Source organism: Jatropha curcas, chromosome 9 (genome assembly GCF_041381405.1).
Source record: "Jatropha curcas cultivar XTBG-Jc1 chromosome 9, XTBG_Jcur_1.0, whole genome shotgun sequence".
Taxonomy (NCBI): domain Eukaryota; kingdom Viridiplantae; phylum Streptophyta; class Magnoliopsida; order Malpighiales; family Euphorbiaceae; genus Jatropha; species Jatropha curcas.
The window spans coordinates 3,453,255-3,477,883 of NC_143159.1; the positions used below are offsets into that span (position 1 = coordinate 3,453,255).

At 33.2% G+C, this 24,629-nt stretch overlaps 3 protein-coding genes across 6 annotated transcripts; all 3 read left to right on the forward strand.

Annotated features, from left to right (window-relative positions):
* Positions 1-493: 493 nt before the first annotated feature.
* Positions 494-4,672, forward strand: LOC105630860 (adenine phosphoribosyltransferase 1). The gene is made up of 7 exons (XM_012212846.3): positions 494-761; positions 999-1,112; positions 1,195-1,305; positions 2,070-2,162; positions 2,419-2,568; positions 3,093-3,151; positions 4,511-4,672. The coding sequence occupies exons 1-7, from the start codon at positions 587-589 to the stop codon at positions 4,565-4,567; spliced, it is 759 nt and encodes a 252-aa protein (XP_012068236.1). The 5' UTR covers positions 494-586; the 3' UTR covers positions 4,568-4,672.
* A 7,611-nt stretch (positions 4,673-12,283) lies between these two features.
* On the forward strand, positions 12,284-13,615 carry LOC105631009 (transcription factor bHLH84). 2 transcript variants are annotated; one of them, XM_012213002.4, is made up of 4 exons: positions 12,284-12,811; positions 12,908-13,141; positions 13,239-13,370; positions 13,523-13,615. In XM_012213002.4, exons 1-4 carry the CDS (start codon positions 12,284-12,286, stop codon positions 13,613-13,615), a joined length of 987 nt encoding a protein of 328 aa, XP_012068392.2. The 2 variants fall into 2 exon arrangements, with proteins under 2 accessions (XP_012068392.2, XP_089582515.1); XM_089726389.1 differs by having other exon boundaries at positions 12,914-13,141.
* Positions 13,616-15,167: 1,552 nt separating this feature from the next.
* On the forward strand, positions 15,168-24,321 carry LOC105630857 (nucleic acid binding protein). 3 transcript variants are annotated; one of them, XM_089726262.1, is made up of 9 exons: positions 15,168-15,535; positions 16,897-17,645; positions 18,332-18,599; positions 18,720-20,094; positions 21,157-21,305; positions 21,372-22,074; positions 22,166-22,247; positions 22,342-22,410; positions 23,586-24,321. In XM_089726262.1, exons 1-9 carry the CDS (start codon positions 15,247-15,249, stop codon positions 23,787-23,789), a joined length of 3,888 nt encoding a protein of 1,295 aa, XP_089582388.1. In that variant the 5' UTR covers positions 15,168-15,246; the 3' UTR covers positions 23,790-24,321. The 3 variants fall into 3 exon arrangements, with proteins under 3 accessions (XP_089582388.1, XP_089582389.1, XP_089582390.1); XM_089726263.1 differs by having other exon boundaries at positions 15,169-15,535; positions 22,363-22,410; XM_089726264.1 differs by having other exon boundaries at positions 15,395-15,535; positions 16,889-17,645.
* The last annotated feature ends 308 nt before the right edge of the window (positions 24,322-24,629 follow it).

Here is a 24,629-nt window from a genome sequence, read left to right on the forward strand (position 1 = left end):
TGCGTAATTTTGAAACAGAGAACTTATGCTTTTCACATAGACAAATCATAAAAAACGTGTACAGCCATGGTTCATGCGTATGAGAGTTTAGGCACTTGCACAAGCAATGAAGCCGACAATATTAATAACATACTTTTTGTTATTTGAAATTCATTTAACTCCTTGTTTGGATAGGAGAAAATAAGAGGAAAAAGGCGAAAAGAAAAAGCAAAAGTTGTTTGGAAAAGAAAAGAAAAGAAAAGAAAAGAAAGAGATAGAAATTTTTTTTTTCCCTTGAAACCACTTTATTTGAACCATTTTAATTTTGAGAGAGAAAAAAAAAAAAGGAATGAAAGTAAAATAAAAGAGAGAATTTCCTGTAGAAATACTTCATTAAGTTTTATTTGTTTTTAGTTGTTCATATACGTACTAAGTTGTTCTGTTAATAATTAATTGTTATTTTAAAAATTTATTAATATTTTATCATAGAGCTGGTGTAAAGAAATAAAGGAATTACAAAGATTGCCATGCCGCCACACTAATAGCCCACCTCATGTATATATTGCAGCTGGGTAACCAATTACCCATCACTTTGACCCTTGACTGAATGAGCACGCTCCGAACACTGCTTCTCTCCGGTCCGAATTCGATTGCGCTCTCTCACCAGAAGGAAATTTTAGCTCCGTCTCCAAATCGCCTATCTGCTTGGATCGCTGCTCCCTCGAAAAATTCCCGATCTGCCGGCCGATCTCTCCGCTGTAACAGAGGCCGATACGGTGTCGGTAAGTTACTTCCTTCTCGAACCGAGTAAGTAAAATTGATTTGGCTAAAAATGTTAACGACGCGATATATATAGTCAGAGGGTAATCTAGTCCCAAAAACAAAAAATTTGTATCCTCATTGGTGAAATCTTTCTTTTTCGCTGGGTTTACGCGTCGATAATTTATTGGCCTCTTCTCTTTTCTGTTTCTCTTCCCTCTCTCTGTCTCTGTGATAATCTCCCACTTGTTGTTGAGCAGACAGCAAGTCGCAGCCGCTGCAAGTTCGGGGAATGGCTGGTCAAGACGAGAAAGATCCTCGCATAGAGAGAATTTCCTCTTCAATTAGAGTTATTCCTGACTTCCCTAAAAAAGGTTTTTGTTCTCTCTTCTACTTTGTTCACTCTTTACTTGGTGATTTTAGCACTAAGCAGAGACTTCTTTTTGGGGAGACTAGGAATCTTGTTTCAGGATATAACAACGTTGCTTCTCGATACAAGGGCGTTCAAGGACACAATTGATTTGTTTGTAGAGAGATACAAAGGGAAAGATATATCTGTTGTTGCAGGTTATTTTGTGCTTTGCTTTTTAAGTACTTCTGATTGCTGCTTTATATTACTTCATTTCGGTATTGTTTGTTTACACGATACTAAGCTTTCGTAATTTTTGTTGTTTATTTAACGCTGGACTAACTCGCACAAACTTAACATGTTCTCCATGTGCTTATAAAATCTTTTTTTCATGGAAAACAAAGTATTGTCATTTCATTTCATTTTATAAGGATTTGTTTTGATCATTACTAACTCAACATTGTTCTTGTTGCTGTTTTTTTGTCTTTAATATTAAGATCTTCATAGCCCTCTCACCACCGATTTTGGTTATTTTTTGTTTACCATTTTCTCTAAAAAAGCATGCTTGTCTTTCAGTTTTGTTGTCGAATGAGAATGCTTATGGGTCTTACTTTTAAGCCCATTGTGGGATGCATATCAGTGGTGGCAGGAAAAGGTGGTGGGTTTAATTATGCTTGAGAGTATTAACCCGATCAATTATGATTCTACAAAAATAATTGTTGAAAAATATGTTTTAATTTGAATGGCTGGTGCGAAAATGTATTGCCTAATGCATCTAAAGCAAGTGAACAAGTTAGAAAATTAGCCACTCTGCAGTGAAGTGTATTTCTCAAAAGTAAAGTGAATGCATATTTCTTTGACCTTGGTGAAATAAGTGAAGAATTTAGAAAAGCAGACGCTATTAGTGATTGACTTTTCTTTTATTTGCTAAAAACTACTTATAATTTTTCTTTCATGTTTTCTGACTTTGGTATATCTTTAGGAATTGAAGCAAGAGGTTTTATATTTGGCCCTCCTATTGCATTGGCTATTGGGGCAAAATTTGTTCCCATGAGGAAACCTAATAAGTTGCCTGGTATGTCTTTTAAATCTTATTTTTTTTCTATTTTCATAAATTATATACTTCCTGGACTTTCTGAAAGTAATTGATAGCCTATAATCCTGGATTGATCACTGCAGGAACTTGGTAGTGTTTACTTTATTATTCCAATTCATGAATGGAATGATTAGATGATTTGTTATAATCTACTCTAATGACAATGGAGCTAATTTTAAATTCATCTTGTGAAAAGTTATACTTTTCATCATTGACGTTTGATTATCTTTTCCAGGAGAAGTTATCTCAGAGGAGTACTCGTTGGAATATGGGAAAGATGTGATGGAGATGCATGTAGGTGCAGTACAAGAAGGAGAGCGAGCTTTGGTTATAGATGATCTAATTGCAACCGGTGGCACCTTATGTGCAGCAATCAGGCTACTAGGTAGTGTTTTAACGCTTAAACTCTAGTGTAATTTATGTATCTGTGTTTTCTGCCTGTTTATTCTTCAATGTTTTTTCCTTTGACTTGAGCGGAGGGGCTGCAGTTACTATTATTTTTCTTTTCAAGTGGAAAGGGTTTCGGGGAGCAAGGGAGGAAGTGTATTGTTGGACTTGGGCATTTTACCAATCAAACTAGGGCTATCTATTTTGTAAAACATTTTTATGCACAAAGATTATGTTCACATATCACTGATTAAAGGAATGGCTCATCTTTTATTTTTTTTTCAATCTTTAGAAATGATCTCCTTCCCTCCCAGGGGAAAAAATTGGAGTTTTGATATGGAGGTAATTGAAGCTTTCATTTAGGTTTAATGACAAATTTCACTGACCTTGAGGTCTGCCGACTCATAAATTTGCCAAAAACATGTGCACCTCCCCCCTCCTCTTTTTATGTAGCTATTCTTCTTTCTGATGCTAATATGTGCATCTTAACATACTTTTATTATTTTTCATTTTCTATGGCAGAGCGTGTCGGGGTAGATGTTGTTGAGTGTGCTTGTGTCATTGAATTGCCAGAGCTAAAGGTATGTCCATAATTTATCATACATAAATATTTGATAATCTGCTTGTATGCACCTAGTAGCTGCGAACCTAAGATCAAAGGCTGTTCGAAAAGCCTCTGTACCAGATCAGAGTTTCACTTCTTCCATTTCATTTTTGGCATTGTTTTTTTAAATGTCTATTTTTGCAAAAATGTCATATCATTCTATTTATGAGTTAATTCTTCTCTTCAATATTCTCATTTCTATCAAAAAGTTACATACAGCTGTGAGTTGTCTCTTTATCAATGCGGTTTTTCAACATGACCTTGATATTTTCATAGCCTGGGGATTAACAGTTATGACCTTTGATGTTCCAAGGACATCATTTGTGTTATTTCAACAATTATTACAACTTGCTGTTAATTGTTTCTGGGGTCTGATGAGTGATATTACTTCATCTACATAATTGATGTATAGAGAAGTGGGGTTAAGCATTGTTAAATTTAAATCAAATTATCAAACTGAATATCATTTCTTTAGTGTTGTCATTCACCTTTAAAAACTGAAATAACCAAATTTCATCCTCCAGCGATTTTATGAATATATCTAAGCTCAAAATTGATTAAGTTGATAAAAATCAGATTACTATTATTTGGTTTATCAGCAACCAGTTTGGTTTGTTTATGTTGGTGGTAGAAATCTTTTTTACCAAACAAAGATTGCTCAGTCGTACAAAGAAGCATTCCCCCATGTCTAGAAAATTTCATATATTAATATAGAAAGTTTAGATTTAACTTCTTTGAATTCACATGTTTTTATAAGTTTCCTTCATTTCCTTGTATTTGAAAATTATTTGCATCCGTTTTTTGAATATATGTTTTCATCTTATTTTAAGAAGCAATTGATTTTACAAATAGATTTTGTAATTTAAATCAAATGAGTTAATAATCTACTTGATTGCTTGTATCATTAGTAAATATGTAGAATCAGAATGCTTCCTGTAGAATATTTATAAATCCAAGTGGATTTGCTAAGCCTGCTTCAACAACTTCTATTTGCTGCATTTCATTCCCTTGATTTCATTGTCAATTAGAAAAGCTACCAAGTTGCATGTGAGATTATTACATAAGAGTAGGTTTACTATGCCAGCCATAGAATCTGACAAGAAAGGTCATGTCAACTTTGGAGTGGATTCCATCCATCTTATCTCCGATCCACTTTGTTTGCTAATGCTGACATCCTAGATTATCAAGCAACTTGGTCTATGGCTAATGTTGTGGACTAAACTTGTCAGTTATATAGAGCCAGTCACTTTCTCTCACTTGCATTTTGTCACTAGTTACATTGAAGCATATCTTGTTTATTAGTTTCATCTGTGTTTGCTTTTCCCGTTTGTTTCAGGGTCGGGAACGCCTAGGAGACAAACCACTGTTTGTTCTTGTAAGTCCTTCCGAGTAGTCTGTTGTTTCTGTTGTAGCAGAATGAGAATAGATGACTTGATTCAGGTGAAGGAGCTTCGTTGGTAATAAAGGATTGGATACACTCAGCAGTCTCTTCTTTTCACCTTTTTTTTTTTTCAGTAGATTGCATAAACCTCTAATTTTATTGTCAGTTTTGTATCTGTGTGGGCGTGCGGTGGGGGAATGACCACCATTGGTGTCTATTTTTGGGGTAGGAGATGGATGTGGTACACCGCACGTCAATTTCATTTGCATCTCAACCAGTCATTTAATATTGGTGAGTGGATTAGTGGGAGCACTAGCATTGTTCCCAGAAAAATAGACGTCCGCCCACTTTTGCCCGTCTGCCTGTGTGCTTTTCTGTGTCAAATTCTACAATTATGGTTGGTGTGAATGCTTTTCAAAGATTTAATGTGCTTGAAGCTGAATCAGTCTCTTTGCTTAGTGATACTGTTTGTTTACCTGTTTTAGCTTGGATGGCAAAATTATAAGAGCAGATTAAAGTGGGTTTCAGGGTGAATGAGAAAATAGTTTCTCCATTTCTGGAGTATATATTACATAAGGGAGGTTTACTGACAAAATATTCGTGGAGGTGTAAAATTGTAGCTGAACTGATACCTGTTTATAACTCCATAAGTGGAGCTTAAACAGCTAATTAGAGCTGCAAGGAGTCTACTTGTTGAGTTCAGGTATCATGTTATTTTGTGTTAACATCTGTGGTAATAAGCTTCTGAATTCTATCAGTCATTTGCAGGTAAGCCTTGCAGGAAAAAATAAAGAGGAAAAAGGCTTTGCCGTTTGATGTGATGTCTGTCGTCCTCATGCGGACTGGTTGGTCGTGTGTGTTGGACGACAGAAGTCACAAAACCTTGCCAAAATCCTGCTTTGCTTCCAAGAATGGAAAAGGAAAAGGCAGTTGGTAAGGCTGAGTACAGATTGGTTAAAACCGATTTAATTCAGTTTTATACAATAACAATAACTAATCCTTAGTTCTAAATTAATTGGGGTTGTCCACATAGAGTTTATACTCGTATGTTCAAAAAAATAGCAATTAATAAACGGAATATGCAGCAGCATTTAACTATTTATTGAATATCGTTTTCATTTAACCAAGCGGTTAAAAAGAGCCGATCCTCCTACCAGAGGATTGATCATCAAAATGTCGACCTTCAGAACGTTTATTTATTTATTCAGAAATTTAACGATTTGGTCTTTTTTTTTTCTTCTTGAGGATAGAAATTTAATGACTTTGTTAATAATATTTTAAAAAACACAAAAAAATAAGGCTTTTGGTAAAATAGGTAAAAATTTAATGGTATATGTTAAAATTGTTAAATTATAAAATGTTAAAAGCAAAAATTTATTGCTTTTCATGTATTATTCTGTTTTATAATATTTGTTATATTTTGAATTTTACATCATTTAAGAAAACTATTAAATTTACTTGGTTATAATAAATTATTGAGTAAATTGATTATATTATTCTTAATTTAATATTAATTCTCGAACAAAATTATTAAGAGGAATTAATAATTATTGATCATATGAAAGGATAAATATGAAAAAGAATATTTATTATTTATTGAAACTATAAATATAATAAGTATTTTTAAACAAATTATTTTCTCAAATGTTATAAGTATTATACGACGAAAATAGTACTTTAAGTATTAAATTGCCAAAGAGAGGTATTAATTTAATTTTAAATGACTACTAAACAATTTATAAGAACATACTTTGGCTTGTACTGAATTATTCTAGCAAATAATGCCTAATTTCAAGTGCAAGGACAATACCGACATTAATAATTTGTAACATTATATTCATGTCTTTTACATTGTTGTAAAAGTTGCTGATAATATACATTGACATAATACTCTTTGTACATAATATCAAAATTAAAAAAGAATTCTATGCTGAAACTTTTTTCTTTCTTTTGAGAAGATTCTACTCTGAAACTTAAAAACGAAGAAAAACAGAGGTAAGAGAAACATTATATTGTCTATTTACACATAGACTGGACTTCCAAAATTCAATTCTGGAGAAAGTACCTATAACTCTGTTATTTAATCTGTACGATTCATATTCATATTTATTTGTTAGTAAAGCCGACGGCTTTAACAAGGAAACAACGTTTGCGCAGCCTGTTTGACTTGCTGTTTGAATATTTATTTAAATAAATTTTCATGCTTCCATAAAATAATGATATATTATGACCGTCACCTAAAAAAAGAGGGTTTACTTTTTATCAGGAACCTTTTCTTTTAAGAAAAGTTTGACATTTTTATTATTTTATTTATATAATTTATATGCCAATGTTACAAAATATCAGAAAAGCTTTGACTTCGGCTAAAAAATAAATAAAAAAGACATTGACTTAGGACTAGAATTATTGTTTAAATAATTAGCAGCAACACTTTTTCTTTTTCGATATAGATGATAACATTCCCTTTTAAATATATGTTTATGTATATATATATATATATATATATACAGATGATAACATTTCATTATTTGGTCAATTTTGGGTATAGCTTTTTTTTTTTTTTTTTTTTTTTTTTTTTGTGAATTACGGGTGCAAATTTTCTGTAGCTTTTGAAAATTGAAAATGTCGGTCATATAAAGTAGAATATGCAGATTTTAAAAAAAAAATGTCAATAGAGTTCTCTTCATTTTAACACAACCAAGAAAAAAAAAATTGGACTTTGAACTGGTTAAAGAAATTAAATAATTATCTAGAAAAAAAAAAAAAAAAAAAAGACTTCTCTTAATTTAACACGACAGAAAGGAGCCTTAGAAAATGATTTCCTTTAATCTTGTTTGGAATAAATGAATTCCATGAAATTTTGTGGGATTCATTTAGAAATTCATATTTTTGAATTTGGAATGAAAAAAAAAAATATAGATCAAAGTTCTAGGAATTCAATTCTATGGAATTAAATATAACTACACTAAATTTCACAAAAATATATGCAATTTTCAAATGAATTATACAGAATTAAGCAATCTAATTTTTTATGACAAAACTACCATTCTTCTTTTATAAATTTAATTTTTCAATTTTTTACTTATTTAACTTATTTATTTTAGTAAATCTGACCAAAATCACTCAAAAGTTTTATTTTTTTAGAATAATATTTTCTTATTATTGTGTTTTTTTATTTTAATACTTTCATCTTTTATTTTATTATTTTTCAATATTTTTTTTACTATCGATGAGAGAGATTTAGGTTAAATATATATTTATTACCAAATTAAATGCAATAATTTTATTAATATTATTTTTATATTATATGTTTATTTTAATAAAATAAACATATTAAAACGTTATATAGCATAACATAAATATAGTTGGTACTTATTACTTATTTGTGAAATTGATATTTGAAAGATATTTTAGGAAATAAAAGCAAATGAATTTTAAATTATAAACTTAATCCATATATGATTATGTGAAATTGAATTGAATTATATGTTTTAAATTAATTATACTAAACATTAACAAATAAATCCTATTAATTATACCAAACACTTATAATTGAATTCAATTAAAATTCATTTATAATTGAATTTCATATTTTGAATTCATTTATACTAAATGAAGCATAGATATGGAAAACTTTAGATATTTTAACTGATTTTGGAGTAAACTCTGTCTTTGCTTCGTTATATAAGTCATCATTGTTAGAACTTCAAATAGAATTGATTAAATTTAAAATTTGTATATGTTTATATTTTTGGTGACAAATTTTAGTATATATTAATTTACACAGTTATATATATATATAAATCATTCAGTATCCGAAGTTTAACAATCAATCCGGATTCGATCTACAAAAGAAGTAAAGCATCGCTCCCTATTAAATTTTAAAGATTTTCCATATTCAGAATTTGAATTCGAAACTCTCGATTAAGAGAGAAAGCACCCTTGCCATTCATAGTATACTCAAAATTTATTTATATGAACAAAATTCTATTTATATACTAAATTTGAGAGTTGAAATGTGAATTTGTGATAATATATATTCTCGTATATCATGATTAAAGAAAATTATCTTTAAAAGCAATTATATATTTATATTTGTATGCTAGTTAAGACATTGAGTGTTGAGAGAGACTAATTAATTGTGTTATTTAGCCAATGAAAGTAGCAAGACTATGTCTCCTTGCGCTCCAATTGACTTGGAATTTGGGAGTGGTCCCTTTTCAATTATTATTTTTTTATTAAGCAAAGTAATTATTTTATGTCTTCATAATAATAATGTAACCGACAATAATTAGCGTCTGCTTTCCATGAATTAATAGTAATAAAACGATTTGGTCTCTGTTGATAAAATAAATTAATTTCGAGGAAATTAATTAATTAATTAACAAGGCCATTCTCGCAGGAAGTAGCATTTGGCACTTCACTATTTTAAAAATAAATAAACAAGTAAAAAGATTAAGATATTCATATTCTGAACATAACTTTATGCGTGGATGGCAATATATAGTTTTTTTAATATCAAGTCATTAATTTATCTCTTAAGCAAATAATTAACGCGTACAAGATAAGGCATTTTCGCAAATAATATTTTTTTTTTTCTTTCCTTGTAAAATAATTTCTTTAAGGATTTTTTAATCATTAAAGCTGTTTAATTAAAACTAGCATCTTTAATTTCCAATCACAATATTGTGTGTGTGTGAACAAAAAAGCCGTAATTGAATACTTCTCTTGGTACACATTAATAAATATTTTCAATAATCACATTTATTAACAACCTACCTTTTGATTTTAATCTTGCTTACGTTATATTTTGCTTCCAAATTAAAATTAAGTAGCTCTTCCATAGTCTCTAATTAATATAAATAAAGTTCCAAATTAATATATTTTTAATTATTCTCATTTAATTTTATTGCATTCCTATAACTCTAGGAGTATGCATATTTTCAATATTATCCAATTTGTTTCTTTACTTATTATTTTAATATATATTCTTTTTATTGTCATATTGGTTGTATAAAATTTATCTTATTCATTTTTTATATGCACAAACCCAATAAGTTGGAGAACAATCTTTTTTTTTTTTTTTTTAACATTCCATTTATCATCTAATACAGCACTTAATTAATATTTACCCCAAACATTTTGAGACATAATGTACTATATCTACATATAAAATCAGCAGAAAAAAAAAAAACATATATAATTTTTTATATGGACAATAATAAGGATTTAAAGGGAGAGAAATTTATTATTTAAATCTAAATGGAGTTATGCTAGGGGCAAATTAGGAGCCCTATACTGTTTTCTCAGGCACGATCAACCTCTATGTTTAGAGGAAATGTCTCCACAATCTTTCGAATATTAGAAATCAGATAATACACTTAATCTTTAAGTTGGTGTACTCAATGTCTGAAATGCAGGCAATTCCTATTTTCAAGCTATGAACTAGCTAAAAACAAAATCTCTATTTGAACGTTTGGTGTAAGAAAACCATCTTCAATTATTTGGCTTCTGTACTGTGAGAAAAGCTGTTCTCTGTATATTGACTGACGCTTCATCGTCTTAAACGATATATTTATTTTATTCTAGGAAGGGCCTTTCGTTTTCATATTCATTCTTTCTCTGATGAGTAAGAATAGAACCTTCCACTTCTTATACTATCAATTATTATCATCATAATGCATATACAAAAGACGAAAAAAGTGTTTGAGGATAACAAAATATATTAAAAAATTTATTTGTGGCCTTTTGTTTTCTTCAAAAAACAATAATAACAAATAAATAAATGAAACTGTTTTAAAAATGAACTCAATCACGTCTTTAGTTTCAAAGCATGTCAAGTCTCTTCATATATATTATATATAGAACAATGAAACAATAGTTTTAAATGTATCAAGCTAAGATAAGTAAATAGTACGCAGTTAAACTATTGATGCTCAAGAATTGCTTCATGCACTTCAGTCCGAGAAAGAAGATAGGTCGGAATGGGGTGTTAGTGTATTTGATTCTAAAACAATACTTGGTCATAGAAATGGGATTTTTCTTTAGTAATGGCTCTATCAAGTAAATATGGAGGCTCACTGGTTAGCTCGATCGGCTTCCCTAGTTTTATGCTAGTTTGGGATTGTCTGAAATTTTTAAATATACCACTAAATACATGATAAAAGAAGAAACGAAGAAGAAAAAGGTATACGTGGCCGTATATAAGAGGCTCACGTGGCAGTAGTTGAATGGTTGGGTGGGAATTATATAAGTTTAGGTTGGTGGTAGTAGTTTGATAAGACAGAAATAGCTGTCATTCTATCTATTTATCTTATTGTTAAATTAAATGTTAACGAAATGAATGGTTTAATATGATGATAAGGCATGAACTGGACGAGTGCAAGAAGTAAACCCCAACCCAAATCGTGCAAGCCGGCTTAACTTTCAATACCTCGAATAAAATCTGATTTCTGTATGGTTTTTAATCCTGCTTTTCTAGATTTTATTCTCCTTTAAATTCCATTTTAGGGTTTTTAAAGGTCGTGCAATGGCCGGTGCAATTTATTTAGTAAATTAATGTTAATACAACTAAGAACTAAGACTCCTCTGTAGTCTGTACAGTATTAGAGACAAACTTTTTGAGGAAAAAAAAAATGGAGTTCATGAAAAAGCTGTCGTTATCTGACGCGTGGAAAAGAAACGAAAGAATCGGCGGCATCTAAGGGCGAAGAAGGTATGTGTTTATGTCCTAGTTCAGGTAATCTCAGTTGATTTACTGTGTAAGAAGACTTTCTGGTTTCTGAGGTTTTTGTTCGTGATCAAAGATGTATAGTACTATATTATATATCAAGATTATTTAAAATGTTGTTTACTGAACTCGAAGAAGCTAATTAATATGTTATATCGGCTTAATATATATAGGTAAGTGCATTGTTAACGAGGGTGTAATTTTAGGTTATTACGTTACTATCAAGATTACTCAATTAAGGTGCTGTGAGCTACTGTTAAATCACTACAAAACCAAACAAACAAGTAGTAGAAAAGTGAGAAACACAGATTAGGTTAAGGACCGTAACTAAGGAGACAAGGAACGAAAATGTCGGCCTTTGTTTAACAATTTAATGTCAGACTCATCTCCACGTTCATGCCGTCCCAGTCTTCTGGCCTTTTATTTATTTATAAGAATAAGAATTCTCTCTACCTTTTTTTTATTCAATAACTGTAAGGCTCTTTACACGTTTTCACATTTTCAATACAAAAAAACCCATGCTCTCACTCTGCTTCTCTCCATAATTATCAAAATGTAATTGTCATTAAGAGTCTAATTAATCACACAATTAGTCTCCTCTCAATGATTGTTCTTAGACCCTCTTTTGCACTTTTAATTTCAAAAATTATCTATCTTTCTACATTTAAATATATATATATATATATATATATATATAAATTATTTGTTTAATAGCACTGAGCATTTTTAATCTATCATCTTAGTTGTACTCTGCCTGTTCTTGGCCCCACATTAGACTCCTGAGTTCAGTTACAGAGAATCAGGACTTACATCACAGTCTTGATTAATTTTTAATGCTAATATACTAATCAAGTCAATACTTACTAACATTCTTTGTTTGGACTGGGTATAAATATGTTCTTCTATTTTGGTTTCTTATCAAGCTTCAAATAGCAGCAACTATCACTAGAGAACGCAGGAGCTTCTCTTTCTCCACAGGCCTACTAACTGATTAGAAAATGAATATGGAGTCTTTGGCAGCTTTTCCTGATGGAGAATGGGACTTTAGCAGAATGTTCTCAACAGAAGATCAGCTTGATTTCACTTCAGAATTGCACTTTACTAACCCATCAGGATTTCCCTTATCAAATCCTGAAGCTAATGAGAGTCTGTTTTATTCTTGGAATACTCTCAATCCTTATTTGCATTTTATTTCTCAGGAAAATAGTAGCAGCAGTAACTCTAGCAGTACTAGTATTTTGCCTTCTCCCAACCATCAAAATCACTTGTTTAACAATTTTCCAGCAACAAACGATATCTCTACGTCCATGGATTTTTGTATCATGGATGAGAGGAATCCAGGCTCATTTCTCGCTATGTATCCTGAAGTTGCAATGGCAGAAATGGGAAATTTAGATGAGAATCAGCCACCAGGAGCTGATGCTGTTTCTGCAAAGGAATCGCAGCTGAAAAGAAAATTTGATGTCTCAGAATTAGAAGTTAATCCATCAGATAGCGCAAAGAAAAAAACCCGGGTTACGAAAGATGTAAATACATAATTCAATGTTTTGAAAATCTAAGATAGGACAATAGATGGTACTTTATCTAAACAATAACTTTCTTATCATAATTTCTGAATGCAGGTTCAGAAGAGTAACAGAAATGTAAAATCGAACAAAAACCGAAAATTGATCACTCCGAATTGCAATCCTGAAGAAGAGATTAATGCTGGACCAGATGTACAGGCCTCTAGCAGTTGCAGTTCAGACGGAGAGAATGCCTCTCAGGATTCTAATGATTGCAAAACTCTCAATTCCAATGGCAAAACAAGAGCAAGTCGTGGATCTGCTACCGATCCCCAGAGCCTTTATGCACGGGTAAGGGACTAATGCCACTACATTGAAGCTTTTCTTTTTATTTTTTTCAATGTCAATTCAGTTTATATTGATTTCAGAATTTAATTAAATCCTACAGAAAAGAAGGGAGAGGATAAATGAGCGATTGAGAATTTTACAGACTCTTGTTCCTAATGGAACAAAAGTTGATATTAGTACAATGCTAGAGGAGGCAGTACATTACGTAAAGTTTTTGCAGCTCCAGATCAAGGTAATTAATTCAGAGCAACTGTGGTTTTTTTTAATACTTTCTCAGCAAAAAAAAAAAAAAAAAAAAAAAAAAAAAAAAAAAAAAAAAAAAAAAATCTTATTCTTGGTATAACACATTTGCTTATTTGTCTTCTTCTTCCTTTTGGTTCATAGCTTTTGAGCTCAGATGACCTGTGGATGTATGCTCCGATTGCTTACAATGGCATGGACATTGGCCTTAACCAGAAGATCTCCATGCTGCTATAATTAATGTTGAAGGAAGCTGCCATAACTTTGAATTAATGTTTCTGATATTCTTATTGTCCTTTCACTTATCATACATAAATGTATATATATACATATATATATATATATGAAGCAATTATGCCTTGGGCAAAGATCTTTTCTATTCTTATTATATTCAGATAGTGTATTATTCATCATCTTTTTCTTGATCAATGTAAGCAATAATAAAAAAGCCCCAAATATTGCATTATATGTTTCTTTCACATTCATCTGATATTCCTTTCTAATGAGATTTTTCCCATAAAATAAAATGTTGCCAGGAATTTTAATTTTATTTTCATGAAATTCTAATTGATCAATAATATATACGTGTCATGATATTTTATTAATGTTTTTTTTATTGCTTTCATCAATATTCTATTATTCGAAAATATTTAATATGAACATTGGCCACAAAAGGAGACATGGGATACGACTTTGATAATTATGAAAATTAACATACAATAAAACCATGTTGCGACTTATCAAAAAAGTGTTGAAAAAATCTACAGGTTGTGGCTCAGTTGGTAATTTAGGTTGAACATATGGAAAGAGCTCTCAGATTTAATTCCCACTAAATATACCTGTAGAAAAGGGCAAATAGACTTAATTGTGACTATGTCCCCAGATGGATTAGGTAGTCCCGCACCTGCAGGGAGAGACGAAGAGCCTTAACTTCTAAATTGGATTAGGCAGTTCGGCACCTATAAAGAAAGGCAAAGAGCCTAACTGTGACTAAGCCTCCAGTTGGATTAGGCGGTCTTGGTAATTGAGTCTGGTATTTTAAAAAAAAAGTGTTAGAAAAAGTTAAATACAAATATATATTTCATAATTAATGCATGAAAGCTAATATAGTAAAAAAAAAAGCAATTATGTATTTGATTTTTCATCCTTATTATAGATCTTTGTGATTTTCTATTTATATTTCGACAGAAAACTTCAGTAGCAAAATTCCATCCTCCAAAAATTAGGAATAATTAATAACTATTCTAATATTTTTTTAAAGAAACAAATAAATAAATTACAAAAATACAAAGAGAAAAATATATTTAAAGAAATATTTATTCTAAGAAAAGCAAAGAATGTATTATCATAATTGCTCGTATGCTTAGAAATTAGAAGCATTCAGTTACTGAAAGTGAGATTTCGGTGTTTGGTTGGTGTAAAAGTGTTACATTTTAGAAAAATCTAATTTCTAAATGAATAAAACATATTCCTATTTGAAAGAGTGAGAAAATTTAATTTCTATAAGAAATAAGATGATTTAAAAAAAATAAAATTATATTAATATTCTTAATTACCTTTTTTTTTTTAAAAAAATTGCCCCTAGGATAATTTAATATTTCTAAATTACTTTATTAGCAAAAAAAGAGTAAAAGTTACAGATCCAGAAGAGCAAGCCCAGTTACAAATCCGTAATGCCACGTTGTTTATAAGGGCCTGTTCTGTCAACTGAAAATAAAAAATTCTAACCCACGAATTCCAGCCCATTCAGTTTTGTGTGGACTACTGCCAGCGCTACTAGAGTAATTTCAACAATCAGACTTCGTCGTGTGGCTCCATAATCGAACCACTGAGAATAGAGGGGCGCCCTCTCTGTGCCGTTTCGAGCCATGGCTTCGTCAGAGCAGCCCCTCAAGAAGCGAAAGCTTTACGAGACTCGACCGGAAACACCGCCACCAGAGAAACCGCCGGAAACCTCAGCGCATAGCACTCTAGCTCCACCACCAACACCGCCACCACTGTCCCAAGAGGAAATTCTCGCTAGACGGAGAAACAGAGATGAGATTAAAAATGTGTACGATATTTACAAGCGCCTCAAGTTCTGCGTTGCTCAGAAAGAGGGGCGCCACATGCCAGACCTCGAACAATCTTATCTTTCTCTCGTTACTGCTTCGAGAGGTAGGTCATTTCGTTTTAGTTTTTATGTTTTAGAAAATTTTCCCTGTTTTCCGTTTAAACATTGGGAAATTTCTGTGTTCTAGTATGTTTATTATAATTGGTTGAATTGTGTTCGAGTTTGTAATTTCATCTGCTATTGGCACAAGTTAATGCTCATTTTCATTGCTGAAATCCTACCTAAGGAACTAGTAGATAAAAATTTTGGATCCATATTGATATTGAAATTGCTGAAAAAATTTGAATTTTGTAAACTAGGAAAGTGAAAATGAATCTATTTAAATATGATAAGTTGATTGCTTTTAAAGACAAAATTGAAAATGCATTTAGGAACAGAAGCTGGAGCCTGTTTCTTGGTGCATGGTTAGATGCAATAATACATGTTGGTTAGCTGGAATACTAGGAGAGCATCACTAAACTTTGTGAACTAAACACTAACCAGTCATGTTGGCAGACAAGACAACGGACAACCATTGCACTGCAAAGGTGTGCTGGCCTCAAAGCCTCGACATGACAAAATGACAATATTCTTGTCCATAATGTAAAATAATTCCTTATTTGTCATTGAGAAACAGGCGATCTGACATTTCAACTGAGAATTCTTCTTTTTATGTTATTTTTTAAATTGATTGGAGGGACAATGATTTGATCTCTTTACTGCCTATATTGAGATGTGAACGACCTATAAAATGCTTAGGCAACCAAGTCATTCACTTAGGACTTAAGAAACCTTACCTATTGGTATGGCCTCTTATACTTTGAAAATTTAAGATTTGGGCCTAATAAGTAGATGATTGAGTAGTTGCACATGTGGAGTAGTGAAATTCGTTTTTGTTTGCCTTGTACAATGAAAATATGAATTCCTTGTCTGATATGTTGGCTTGTTGATGCATGAGTTCAATCCTCTTGAAATTTTTTTTGTGTGCTTGTGGAGTCGTGTGTGCTATGTTTGCATTAGTTGACATAAATGAGTTTCATGATGACTAGTTTATATTAATTACATATTCCACAAAGTCTATTCTGTCTTTCAGCGTTTGCTTTTTGCCAACTATGTATTTTTGTGTATCAATTTACCAAACTTTTTTCTGGATAAGAATGTTGGGCCTGTTGCAAATAAATGAAATGTCTAGTATAGAGCACTTTATGAATAACATTGTTTTCTGCTTAAGAGTTAAGACCATGTGTGCAACCTTTGCTTCACTAGAGCTTCACCTGAATTGATAGAATTGACTCCCGTAACAAGAGGTATTGAAATCTTCATATCTTGAGATCCCCTGATGTTCATTCACATACCAAAAGGAAAGTGAAAAAGGGGGAAAACAGGAGGAAGAAATTTAACGACATACATGCTGCTAGTGTTGCAGGTTGTACTAGCGCACAACGTATTGTAGCTGATCTCATTCCTCGATATGCATCGTACTGTCCAACTGCTCTTGAAGCTGGTGCTAAAGTTGTTATCAATATGCATAACTGGAGCATGGCAATAGTCAATAGAGGAGAGGATTTTGATGGTATGGCAATGGAAACTGCTAAAGCCTGTATTTTTGGTTTAGCTGATATCTGCCACACTGCTTCTTCGGAGTCTCGAACATCATCTGTAATCCGAGGCATCTGCTCTGCCGTGTTTCAGAATGTGCTCTCCTTTTTCATCTCCTCCTTTCAGGGAAAGGACATCTTTCAGATTGTTGATAAGGAAATATTGGAGATGCAGAGTTCTCGTGAGGTCTTCTCTGAGCTAAAGCAAAAGTTTTCTGGGGAAGATAGATCTTCAATGGTTAAGTTATCCAAGTTTCACGCATTAACTATGCTTTGGATATTCTTTTCTTGTCCGAAAAATATGCTTGCCGCATGTTTTGAACTCTTCAAATCTGCTTCTCCTGAAGGCATACATGAAGCACAGTGCTTTCTTAATTGGGTGACCAGCAGGCTTGATGATGATGATGATGTTGTACCTCATCCATTAAATGAAGCATGTGATAGATCAGCATCATGCAAAAGCAGTAATGAAACAAGTGTGAGAGGCAGTGAAGGTAATGGTGAGGAACTACTATCTGATGGCAACCATGTTTCAGCTGATTCCCATTCTGTCCCACGGAACTGCTTGTTGCACATGGTAATTTTTTACATTTCTCCGTACCTTAAACAGTTCTTTTATGACTCTATTGTTCTTATGATGTATGCTAGGTTAATTAGGTACTTATTTATGCATATGATTAAAGATTGAAAAACCGTTTTTCTGATGTTTTTAGTACTGCTAATTTAATCCAGGCTTATGATAGATTTAAGATCTAACGATTTTGGGCTTATGACAAGACACGTGGAAGTTGTTGTACCTGATGCCTACTCTAGATGTAATATTACTCTTTTTTCATCGTTTATAAAAGTGGTAATTGGTTGAAAATAAACTTGCAGCTTTAGAAACTAGGAAATATTATTGCATAATTCATATTAGTCGAAGTGAGGTATGCCTGACAAGCAATACTGACTCAGAAATTATTGGTCTGACTTTTCATACTTTTTGTTCATAAAAGATTGCCGGTCAATTTGGTGGGCTTTTTTTATGAATATCTACTTGTATAATATGATGCAAGTGTGACCCTTATTGAGTGCATACTGTTCTTTCTTGATTTATTTAACTGGTAAGAGCACTGAATAAACTTCCCACCTAGTTGATGTTGGTAACTAATGGATTCATTTAGTTAATTACATATTTTCTTGGTTTATCTAAAGTATGCAGGCATATATGTTAATTTTATTGCTCCTAATTATATTTTCTCATACTGAGATTTCTTTACGCAGGTTCTTGGTAACAATGCATCGTTGAGAAGTTGGATGTTTTTAAAATATAAAAATCTATGTAACATGCAATCTTCCGTAGATGCATCAGAAATTAGATCTTCTCTAGAAGGGATCTTTGACTCATATACAGAACTTAGTAAACTAGAAGGCAGCCAAATGGACAGCGATGAGGATGATTCTGATACCTCAAAACTTGTCAGCTGGCAACACATGGTATCTAAGATCTCTAATCAACATGAAATCTTGGCTGAACTACCTGGTAAAGATGGTAAGTTAAAATCTCAGGATAGATCCAGCAATTACGGTGTTGCTGGTGAATTTTCAGGTCAATGTCCAAATGCATGCTGCTCAATGTTTCTCCTTGAAACTGATCTATACTTAAATGCAGGCACTTCTCATGATAATGGAGGGTCAAGGTCCATGGATTTTGAGATGAGTGATCCTGCAGATTCTTCACATGTCAGGTCTTCCCTGCGCAGAGACTTATTCAACCAACAGATGCTTTCACCTGTATCAAGAACCGCATTAGACTCCAGGAGCAATTCATTTGAAGGTAGAAACCACAATGTTCATGTTGACAAGAATTCATTTCCAAACATGGATTTCAGCTCATCTGCCTTAAGATCTGCTAGCGGAACCATAAATAATGCTTTTGCTTCTCCTAAACATCATTTGGGGGCAACACATGCTTCAATGCCTCAAAGTGTCTGGTTCTGTGATGGGGACCCTGCTGCAGTGGATATTTTCTCTGCTTCTAGACAGCTCTGGTTGGGTTCTTTAGGCCCTGATACATCTGAAGCCCATCTGAGGTTTCAACTTGAGAGGTTTGGTCCTATAGAACAGTTTTTCATGTTTCCAATGAAAGGATTTGCCATGGTGGAGTACAGGAGCATGATTGATTCCATAAGGGCCCGGGAATATATGCGTTGCCATTTTCCTTGGCAGATAAAGTTCATGGATATAGGATTGGGAACTAGGGGTGCCATGAATGGTGTTGCAATTGGTTCTAGTTGTCACGTTTATGTTGGAAATATATCTAGCCAGTGGGCTAGGGATGAGATTCTGCATGAATCAAGGAAAGTAATTTACAAGGGCCCTTACATGGTCACTGACCTTAGCAATGAAGGAGCATTATTAATGGAGTTTGAAACTCCTGAAGAAGCTACTGCTGTCATGGCACATCTCCGGCAGCATCGGAAGGAAAAAAGTAATCATCTGCCTCTTTTTAATGCCGGATCATCTAATGTTGCTTTGCCTCAATTTGATGGTGGAAGATCAATGACAGCCCCTATCCCTGCTGACATCAGAACCAATAATTCTGGAAGCATGTGCAAGATCGAATCTCCTCGTGCTCAAACTACAATTGAAAGCCCTGCTGACAGTTGTAGGACAAGGATGTCTCACTTGTCTTCTTTACTTGCATCATTACGTACGAAGTATAACATTAACCAAAACCCAAATTATTTTGACAATAATAAATCTGGAAGCAGCAATGTGGCTTCAGCAAGTGATGCAGACCGACTGCCATCTAGCACGCTTTGGATTTACATTCCAAATGTTAGCTCCCCTCTCATCACAGATGATGAACTAATGGCTGTTTGCAATCTTGCTATTGCTAATGTTGGATCTATAATTAGGTTGATGAGAGTAAACATGCAGATGGGATCTGGTTGGATTATTGATTGCAGCAACGTTGATGCCGCAAGCACTGTTTTGAAAAATCTTCGAAATTGTCCTGGAATGTTCTTGCAGATTGAATTCAGGTTTGGATTCTCTATTCTATTAACTCTAACAAAAGTTCTACAAACTATTTTAGCAAAATAGAATTTAGATTTTCATTTCTTAGTGGATGTTTTTACTTATCTACCGTTTCAATATCTGAGCTTGAGAAATTACTTTCATGATAATCCTCCATTGAACACAAGTGTGTATGAAGTGCTGATTCGCTGAATTGTTTTTGTGCAAGTTCTCTATCTGGGATTGGCTTTCAGTTTTCTTTCTATACTGATCTCTCTCTCTCTCTCTCTCTCTCACACACACACACACACACACATTAATTCCTCCTGAAATTGATGTTTTGCATTTTCATATAGATCTGAATTTTTAATTGGTAGAAGTTTGCTGTTTCTTATAAAGAAACTTAAAGTTTAGATATTTTCCCCCCTGGGTTCACTTACTCTCTTGACAAGAGAAAGATGGTTCGAGCATTAACTCAAGGCCATGTGTAGTTTCCTTTGGAAATAGAAACAGAATGCAGGTCCTAGACTAGGATCCAAATTTCTTCTGGTACAAAAAAATATCTTTTTTTTTTGGAGTAATAATTTTATTTTTAATAACCTGAATTTATATTTAGTAAAATTTCTATTTTAATTCAATCCCTAAGTTATATTTGATTTTCTGAAAAGTGAACTTGAGGTAGGAATAAGTGAGATCGATTTCCATTTCCAAAAGCAAAACAAAATTACCTCAATTTTTTTATCTCTTGTTTTAAATCATCCAAATAATCTCTCTCTCTTCCCCCACCTTGGTTTAGGCTTGAAATTCAACTTTTGATTGTGGTTTATCCAGCCAAACTCTCTTCTCTTCTCTCTCTCTCTCTCTCTTCTCCCCCCCCCCCCCCAAGTTTATTGTCCTTGTGCATCTTCGTCATGTATGTATGTGCTTGATACAATCTCTTGAATATTGAAGTCATGTCCACTAGAGTATTTCATCATTGAAGTGCATGATAGTTCGATGTGCACAAAGTTGTCATCGGTTCTTTCCTAACATTGTTTCAGAGTTAATTTTTGCAGATTAACCTGACAAAAAATTATTTGTTTTGTCAGTCAACCGGGAAAGAACTATACTGTGCCATTCTCAATAAAGTCTGATGGAAGCCCTATGGAGCTTGTATCACCCAGAATGAAATCAGAGAATCATGGGACTGCAGTACAAGCCTCACGTTCATTTAGTGGGGTTGACCCTTCACAAGGAGGTAAATTTTCATTTTTCCTTTTGGTCTCTCTTTTTTTCCTAGTTTACTAAAACTCTTTATTTGTAGGTGGTCGTGCTGTTTCTAGTGCGACTGAGCAAATGTGGATGTACAAGAAAAATGAGATTGAGGTACATCCTGCACCTGGGATCATTCCAAGCATGCCAATAGGAACTCAGGGACGACCTATCCCCCCACCACAGCAGTTCCAGCCATCTCAATTTGTCAGACCTGTTTACCATCCTCCAAACAGTCCATGGGATCCACGAGGTTTAAATCATCATGTTCCTTTGAACCCAATTCCGCCGGTGATAATGCCTAATAGCTTTCAGGGCGCTACAGTTGCTCCTCCTTTTATACCTGCTTCTGTCACTCCATTGGCACAGCTACAACGACCCCCAATGCAGCATTTTGACCAAATGTTCTCCTTACCTGTTGCTCCACCGCCTTTGTCATCTATACCGCCTCAGCCTGACATACCCCCTCCACCTCCACTGCCCCCTCCACCTGTTGTATCGCTGTCTTTAGTGCCTCAGCCGGAAATACCCCCACCATTGCCACCATCCCCCCCTCCTGCTCCTCCTCCACCTAGTTCACCTCCACCGCCTCCACCTATTTCAGAATCAATTGATGTGGAAAGCTCTGGAAGATCCAAGCAACATCAGTGGCAGGGCACACTATGTAAAAGCGGGGTTCATTATTGCTCTATTTATGCATATAGAGTTGATTCTGATATTTGCAAATATTCAAATCCACTTTCTGAACCAGTGGAGTAAGAGCTTTTATTCCCTATTATTTTCCTTCTTGGTGACTCACTTTTATTGAAAATGGAAAAATTACAGTCTTGACTTTTACTGGTGCAGATGGCCCTCCAGACTAGATATGACCAAACGCACAGATTTTCGGCATGTGAAATCAACATTTATGAGTACTCCACCACATAAAGTGAGTTGATAAATATAACCCTCGTTCTCTCTCTCTCTCACGCACACACTCACACACACACATCTTGCGGGCATGCACCACATATGATTTTTAGGGGTTTCAATTCTTGATGCAGAGAGAGGTGTGCCAGTTGATCCCCTCTTCAATGAGTGACCAAAAAGGCGTAAGTTACTCTTTTTTTTTTTTTATGCTTTATATTCATTAATTTGTTATCTATTTTTCCTAGTAATGGTTCATTTAGTCCTGCACGTCAGAGCCCCAGGCTCCTCCCAAGCACGCTCCTCCCACTGCTTGGGAGCTTACGGTGATTTTTCCTTTGGTATTGTGACTAATGATAGTCTTCTTTAAACTTTATGGCTGACTTTAGAAATTTTTGTCCTTGTGAATAACCCAAAGAACGATCAAATGTGTTGCCAAGTAAAAATTTTCAATAACATTTTGAGAATTTGTTTCCTCTTAAATGTACAGGCTGTGATCTTAATCGCTGGCATTGTTGTTGAATCGAGAATCAAAATTTTTATTTTCAGAATTGAGAATCGAATCGAATCGAATCATAAGATTCAATATAACTTTTCAAAATCGATTAAAAATAAATACATATACATTTATGGATATATTTCCATTAATTTTATCAAAAGATACTAAAATTTTAATCGCAAATGATGTATTTATACAAGTTTCAATTTCAAATCATGTATTGAACACAAAGTGAAAGAGAACCTTATGACTTGTGCAGCTGCCAAGTTCAAAATATCACACTATTAAGTTAAAATTTCGAAACAAAAAAACAAAAAAACTATCAAGCCATTAAATTTCATATCCAAATCTATGTTCTTTCATTATTATTTCCAAACATCATTTTCATCATCTAATATAACTATATTTTCTAGCTCTTCTTTCTCTACATTGAATTTTCCACTTGTTCTGTGGGTGAGACAATTGTTTGACAAGAGAATCGACTTGAATTGTAAAAATTTGAATTGCATGAATCTTACCATTCATGCTCAATTCTGATTCAGCCATAAGATTCAAATCATGTAGCATGAAAAATCATACGATTCAAATTGTGAATGGTAAGATTCTGATAACACTTCCGCTGCATCTTTAGCTTTTACTTCTGTTGGTTAAAGAACATCAGTGGTGAGGGAAAATTCTTACCCCGGGTTGTGATGTTAAACCTACTCATCTCATAAGCAAAATGAGAAGTCGTAACCTAGATGGTGGGGTGATCATATCTCCATATACATGCATCCTACTATCAAATTTAGATAATATCTCTTTCCCCAATAAGATAACTGTGAATGTACATCCAGTTGCACTAAACTTTTCAGTCTGCAGTTTCAGGATTTCATATCATACTTGAAGCAAAGGGAATGTGCTGGAGTTATTAAAATCCCAGCTGTGAAATTCATATGGGCAAGGCTTCTCTTCATACTTCCTTACTCGCATGAAATATGTTCAATGCTCTCAATTAAGCCAGATTCATCCAACTGCCTGATAGCTTTGGTTTTGCCCAAAGAAACGAATTTTGAATGGGTTTGATCATATATGGTTGAAAGAAGCCTTGGAGTCTCCGTTCTACTGTATAAGTGTTCTTTGAAGTCTTTAGATTGGGAAATATGATCATTGTAAAGGCATGCCATCTATATGATAACAGTTGTGATGATGAGAAGAAACCAAACTGTTTCCAGTTACCAACTGCAGAATGGTTGCAAGACAAAAATCAATTTGATAGAATGCTGTTACCGAATTCTGCTACCTATCCAGTACGGTGGTTGGCACAAACAATGAAGTACTTCTATATCGCAGCATATTTTCAGAATAGGCAACAATATGAAATCCTGCTGCAATCTTTAGGGATTATAGGCAGGTTCAATTTTGTTTTGTGGTTGTTATTGTTAACTTGTGACTGTTTGCTGGAGTGTGGAACACGGTAAAAGTCATGAAGCTGACATGACAAGTTAGTGTAATAATCTAATTGAAGGTTGAAAGTTGAAACATGATCAAATACAGATCAGCATTTTGTACTCTATGGTGTATATATTTGTGTTAGTAATTTCATTTACTCTGTATATATTTGTGACTGTATGTATGGTTCAGTTTTCTTCTTCGTTTGAATGTGGACAAAGAAAACGTTTTTTGGTTCATGAACTATCACAGGGATGAGATAGTTATCGGACTTAAATTTGATTTTATGTAGATATTATTCTCTTTATTCGCTTTTAACGGTTTTTACTTAATTGTCTAGAATATAATAAGACCACGCATGCAAATTATATTTATAGCTTTTTCAAATTTTCTTTCAGGTAATTCCCCCATTTCAATGTAAAATATAAAATTACAAAATTTATATCATACTTTATTTATAAAAAAAGGTGATAT

Excerpts from the sequence above, each read along its gene's own strand:
- LOC105631009 (XM_012213002.4), top strand. The coding sequence starts at position 12,284 with ATGAATATGGAGTCTTTGGCAGCTTTTCCTGATGGAGAATGGGACTTT. Across the intron at positions 13,142-13,238 it reads CCCAGAGCCTTTATGCACGG|AAAAGAAGGGAGAGGATAAA; the intron begins GTAAGGGACTAA and ends TAAATCCTACAG. Across the intron at positions 13,371-13,522 it reads TTTTGCAGCTCCAGATCAAG|CTTTTGAGCTCAGATGACCT; the intron begins GTAATTAATTCA and ends TTTGGTTCATAG.
- LOC105630860 (XM_012212846.3), top strand. The coding sequence starts at position 587 with ATGAGCACGCTCCGAACACTGCTTCTCTCCGGTCCGAATTCGATTGCG. Across the intron at positions 1,306-2,069 it reads AGATATATCTGTTGTTGCAG|GAATTGAAGCAAGAGGTTTT; the intron begins GTTATTTTGTGC and ends GTATATCTTTAG. Across the intron at positions 2,569-3,092 it reads TGCAGCAATCAGGCTACTAG|AGCGTGTCGGGGTAGATGTT; the intron begins GTAGTGTTTTAA and ends TTTCTATGGCAG.
- LOC105630857 (XM_089726262.1), top strand. The coding sequence starts at position 15,247 with ATGGCTTCGTCAGAGCAGCCCCTCAAGAAGCGAAAGCTTTACGAGACT. Across the intron at positions 15,536-16,896 it reads TCTCGTTACTGCTTCGAGAG|GTTGTACTAGCGCACAACGT; the intron begins GTAGGTCATTTC and ends CTAGTGTTGCAG. Across the intron at positions 21,306-21,371 it reads GGTTGACCCTTCACAAGGAG|GTGGTCGTGCTGTTTCTAGT; the intron begins GTAAATTTTCAT and ends CTTTATTTGTAG.